The 5,082-nt window shown below is 63.9% G+C and overlaps 1 protein-coding gene across 1 annotated transcript in view; it reads left to right on the top strand.

Moving 5' to 3' along the window:
- Positions 1 to 294: 294 nt before the first annotated feature.
- Positions 295 to 5,082, top strand: part of LOC143828576 (COUP transcription factor 2-like) — a 9,622-nt gene continuing 4,834 nt past the window's right edge. Inside the window, 4 exon segments of the mRNA XM_077318891.1 lie at positions 295 to 2,012; positions 4,102 to 4,142; positions 4,144 to 4,525; positions 4,528 to 4,629. Of these exon segments, the coding sequence (XP_077175006.1) occupies positions 1,583 to 2,012; positions 4,102 to 4,142; positions 4,144 to 4,525; positions 4,528 to 4,629 (955 nt within the window). The 5' untranslated portion in view covers positions 295 to 1,582.

Consider the following 5,082-nt stretch of genomic DNA (forward strand, 5'->3'; position numbering starts at 1 on the left):
ATCTTTATTATTAATTTTTTTTTGGTTGGGCTCCCCCCACCCCTCCTCCTCCTCTTCTTCCTCCTCCCCCTCCTCCATCCCTTTTATCATTCTTCCCGGCCGGGGTGGGTGGGTGGGTGGGGGGCTTCTGAGCTCGGGGAGAGTTTCTCGCTATCTCCGGCGCTGCTCTTTCTCTCCCTCCTCCCTCCCTACCCCCCCCCCAGCCCGCCAGTCCTCCCTCCCGCCCGCCCTCCCCCCAGCCGCCCCCCTCCTCCCAGCGCCGCCACCGCCCCCCCTCCCCTCCCCTCGCCTCTCTCCTCCTCCTCCCCTTCTCGCCCCATGTGTTGTGCGAGGAGGCAGCTAAGCTAAAGAGACCCACTTGCGAAAGACACGGCAGCGGCATAAGGCACGGGCGAGCGGCGGCGGCAGCAGCAGGAGGAGCAGCAGCAGCAGCAAGCGCCATCCCGGAGCACACGAGCACAGCCGCCCCGCCGCCGCCGCCAGCCAGCCAGCCAGCCGGAGGAGCCGCGAGAGGAGAGAGGCGGAGGGCAGAAGCGAAGCGGAGCGAGCCCGGGAAGAAGAAGGAGGAGGAGGAGAGGAGGAGGAGGAGAGAAAGGGAAGCGGAGCGAGCGAGCGCCGGAGGAAGACTTCCGATTGTGTGCGTGTGTCTGTGTGTGTGATTGTGTGTGTGTGTGTGTGGCTCGGCTCCCCCCACGCGGCCGGCCCTCCTTCCTCTCCGGTTGATGTTTCTTCAGCTTTGCCAAACTCCCAGCCCGGCATCCAAGCTCCGCCGCCGCCGCCGCCGCCGCCGGGGCGATTCCCGCTGGGCGGCCGGGATCTTCGGGGGCTCGCCCGCCGCCCGCTCGCCTCTCTCGGCCGGCCGATGGCGTTCCTGAATGGCTGACTGCGGGCTCCTCCGGATCCGGCCCCCCGCCGCCCGCCGCTCTTCCTGCCAGCGCCCAGAGAGGGAGGGCGGGGGAGACCCTCGCCCACAAGCGCCGCTCGCTCGCTCTCCCCCCGCCGCCCCTTTTTGAGCCGCCCCCCCCCTTCGGGGGAGACTTTTTCCCCCCCTTTTGCAAGCGGACAATCGCCTCCAGCGCCTTCCTCAACTCCCTCCCGCGACCCCCTTCTCTCTTTCTTTCTTTCTTTCTTCTTCCTTTCTTCCTTTCTCTTTCTCTCTCTCTCTCTCTCTCTCCCCCCCACCCCACCCCCTTTCTCGGTCCACTTTTTTTTTTTTTGGAGGGGGGGACGACGACGCGCGGCGGCCCTGCGTTCTTGCAAGAAGCAAAAAGAGCGACCTGTATATTTTTGTTCCCAATTATTATTCTTTTTTTAAAAAAAAAAACAACAACCACCAACCCACCCAAACCATCTCTAAAAAAAAACCCCACGCGAATCGCGCCGCGCCGTCCGCGACCTGCATGAATTGAGAAGAAAGGGACGGAGCCCCGGCGCCCTCCCGAAGCCAGGCCCGCTCGGTCAAGGTGAACTTTTCCGTCGAAGGTGGACGGGACGCCCGGCGCTCGTCAAGGTCGCCCAGCGGAGCCGCCGCGCAGCCAGAGCCACGGGGGGGCGAGCGATTTGGTCAAGGGGGCCTTTAGATATGGCAATGGTAGTCGGCGCCTGGCGAGATCCGCAGGACGATGCCGCCGGCCTGCAGGGGACGCAGCCCTCCCAGGCCCCTCCGGTGCCGGGCCCGCCGACGGGAGCCCCCCACACCCCGCAGACGCCGGGCCAAGGGGGTCCGCCGGCCACCCCCGCCCAGCCCAACCCGGGCAGCCAGCAGAGCCAGGGCGACAAGGCGCAGCAGCAGCAGCACATCGAGTGCGTGGTGTGCGGGGACAAGTCGAGCGGCAAGCACTACGGGCAGTTCACGTGTGAAGGCTGCAAGAGCTTCTTCAAGCGCAGCGTCCGCAGGAACCTCAGCTACACGTGCCGGGCCAACCGGAACTGTCCCATCGACCAGCACCACCGCAACCAGTGCCAATACTGCCGGCTCAAGAAATGCCTCAAAGTGGGCATGAGGCGGGAAGGTATTGGAATTTCATTTGCTTTCCACCCGGTAGGGAGCGGCGGGAGGGGGGCGGGTTGGAGGGGACTCCTCCGGCTTCGGCGCGCCCGCGGATGCGTGTGTGAACAGCGCGGGGATGGGAAGCAGGCTCGCCCTCTGTTTTTTATTTATTTGGGGAGAGGAGCCCTGGAAAAAACACAGCTCTCTCGGGTATTTTTATGGTCGCTCTTTTGCAATGCCTTGGAGGAAGAGGAAGGGACGGGGAGGGGGTTGATGTCCCCTTTGGCAAACTGTGCAGGAGTTTAGGGAGACTTTGGCGGCGGGGGGGGGGGGGGACAGAAGTGAAACAGGAGGGAGGGAGGGAGGGAGGGGGCGGTCCGGGCCCGATGTGGCCTCCTTGGGGCGCCGGCTTCGCTGCTCCCTCGAGCCGAGCCGTTTCTCCCATCCCACCCCCTTGGCACTGTACTTCGGGGGTGGGGGAGGTCAAAAGGGGAGCCAGAAGACATTCCGCCTCCAACGGCTCCGGGTCGTCCCCGGAGCCGGCTCAACGTGCGATTCCTCCGGTGACCCTTTAGCCATTTGCAGGACAGATTCCCTCCCTTTCTCTCTCTCTCTCTCTTCCTCCCCCCCCCTCCCCGTAGTTCTTCTTTTAATCACAACCTTTGCAATTGGCCCCCGATTTGCCCCTCGGCCGGTCCTGCCTCCTTCCCTCCCTCCCTCCCTCCCTCCCTCCCCGGCTGGGGTTTGGGATTCCGGCCGCCTTTCCCCCTCAAGGCCGAGAGGGAGAGAGCCGCGGCCGGCCGAGCCCTTCCCGTGCTTCGAAGCAGCGGCCGACCCCCCCCCCCCCCTCTCCGCCCGGTTCTTTCTTGTTCTTTTCCATCCCCCTCCTCCTCCTGCGCTGCTTGGTGTTTGCAGCCGGGGCTGCCGGGGCGAGAGAGCCCCCCCTACCCCCCCCCCCTAGCCAGAAAGCAGGATTCCGAGGGGGACCCGGGAAAAGGGGGCTGGGGGGTCTGAGGCCAAAATGGAGCTTCGCGAGGCGGCAGCTTGAGTCGAGGGAAGGCGGCTGGCGGCCGCGTCCTAATGGCGCTTCCCTCCTCGCCCGCCTCCTGCCTTCCCTCCTCCCGGCCTCCGCTCTCCGGCCTGGGCTGTCCTTTCAGGGGGGCTCCCTTCTCTTTGGGGACCCCTCCGGCCCCTCTTTGGTGCCAGATCAAGGGCTTCTCGCCTTCCTCCCCCCCTTCTCTGCCTCCCTTTCATTTTCTCGATCTTGTCACCGGGTAAATTTATGAAGCCGACCAGAGGCCCACTTTCCCAGGAAACGGCCGAGGCCGGGGGCTTTCGGGGGGCTTCTGCCCCTCCCCGCCGTCCTGACGGCGCAGATGAAACCCCAGAGCCACCCCGAATGCAAATTGTAGATCCACATGCGTTTGCGAGAGGCGTGTAGGAGGCATTTCCAGCCCCCCCCCCCCTTCCCCTCTTCCAGGCCTTTATTCCTCGCTCGTTTGGAAAATAGCAAAAGCCAGACCTAAGAAAGCCATTCTGATTTGCTTGGCGGGGGAAGGAAGCATTGGGGGGAGAGCAAGGGGGTCGCTTCATACACCCAGATCCCCCCCCCCAAGAAAAGAAAGGGGATCTTGGAGGAGAATAAGAGACCGAGGGAGAAGATTTTCCCGAGGCTGAGATTGTTGTTGTGCCGAGAGGTTGACGGAGGGTCTTCGCGAGAGCCGGCCGCTGCGTTTCCCCGGCTGCCTCTGTCAAGGGGAGGGGGCCACACAGGAGCCCCCCCCTCCACCCCACCCCCTCCTTGACCCTCCGAGGCTCTTGCATTTCCCTCCCCGCCGCCGTCGTCTGGATTCGACCTCCCCGGCGGTTCGCGATTCGATTCACAACAGAGACTCGGCCCTTGTGTGTGCCTGTTGGACGGGGAAGAAGCCGGAGAAAGGGGCCCCTGGCACTTGCCTGCCCCCTTCGCCGACCTCTGGGTGGTCCCCCCTGAACCCTCTGCCCCCCTCCCCCCACTGTCCCCTCTCCCCACCCCCGTGGGCCCCTCTCGTCCTTGCGGGCCTTGGCAATGCAGGTATTAACTGCTGCAGTTTCTTCTTTATTCACGGCAGCCGTCCAGAGGGGTCGGATGCCGCCCACACAGCCGACGCGATGGCCAGTTCGCCTTAACCAACGGAGACCCCCTGAACTGCCACTCGTACCTCTCCGGATATATCTCCCTCTTGCTGCGGGCCGAGCCGTACCCGACCTCGCGCTTCGGCAGCCAGTGCATGCAGCCGAACAACATCATGGGCATCGAGAACATTTGCGAGCTGGCCGCCCGCATGCTCTTCAGCGCCGTCGAGTGGGCCCGGAATATCCCCTTTTTCCCCGACCTCCAGATCACAGACCAGGTGGCCTTGCTGCGGCTCACCTGGAGCGAGTTGTTCGTCCTCAACGCCGCCCAGTGCTCCATGCCCCTCCACGTTGCCCCGCTCCTGGCCGCCGCCGGCCTGCACGCCTCGCCCATGTCCGCCGACCGCGTCGTCGCCTTTATGGACACATACGGATCTTCCAGGAGCAGGTCGAGAAGCTCAAGGCCTTACACGTGGACTCCGCCGAGTACAGCTGCTTGAAAGCGATCGTCCTCTTCACCTCAGGTAAGGCCGACCCAGCTGGCCAGGTGGGCTGGACAGGGGGGACTTGGGGGACAGACGGGGACAACTCTTGCACCCCCAGTGGAAAAGAACTTGGGAACTTTTTGGGGAGGGGGCTGGCGTCCACAGGGCCCAAACCGGCCTGTGTTTCTTGGACAAGTCCCTCCTTCTTCGGGGCCTTGTTGTGGGGGGGAGGCTTGGGTAGTAGCCCTAGACCTCCCTAGTTGGAAAGAAGGGGGGGAGGAAGCGGACCTGGGGGAGGGAGAGAGAGCTTGGGGCAAAGCTGACGACCCTTGAGAGAACACGCCTGCATGTCTCCTTTCCTGAGCCATCCCCGGGTCTTGCGCCGAGAGAGAGAGAGAGAGAGAGAGAGAGAGAGAGAGAGAGAAAGAAAGAAAGAGGCAATGCTAGACCATGAATATCCCAAATAGAACCACCTCTCTGTGTTTTTGCGAT

The sequence above is a fragment of the Paroedura picta genome, unplaced genomic scaffold (genome assembly GCF_049243985.1).
Source record: "Paroedura picta isolate Pp20150507F unplaced genomic scaffold, Ppicta_v3.0 Ppicta_v3_sca69, whole genome shotgun sequence".
Lineage (NCBI taxonomy): Eukaryota > Metazoa > Chordata > Lepidosauria > Squamata > Gekkonidae > Paroedura > Paroedura picta.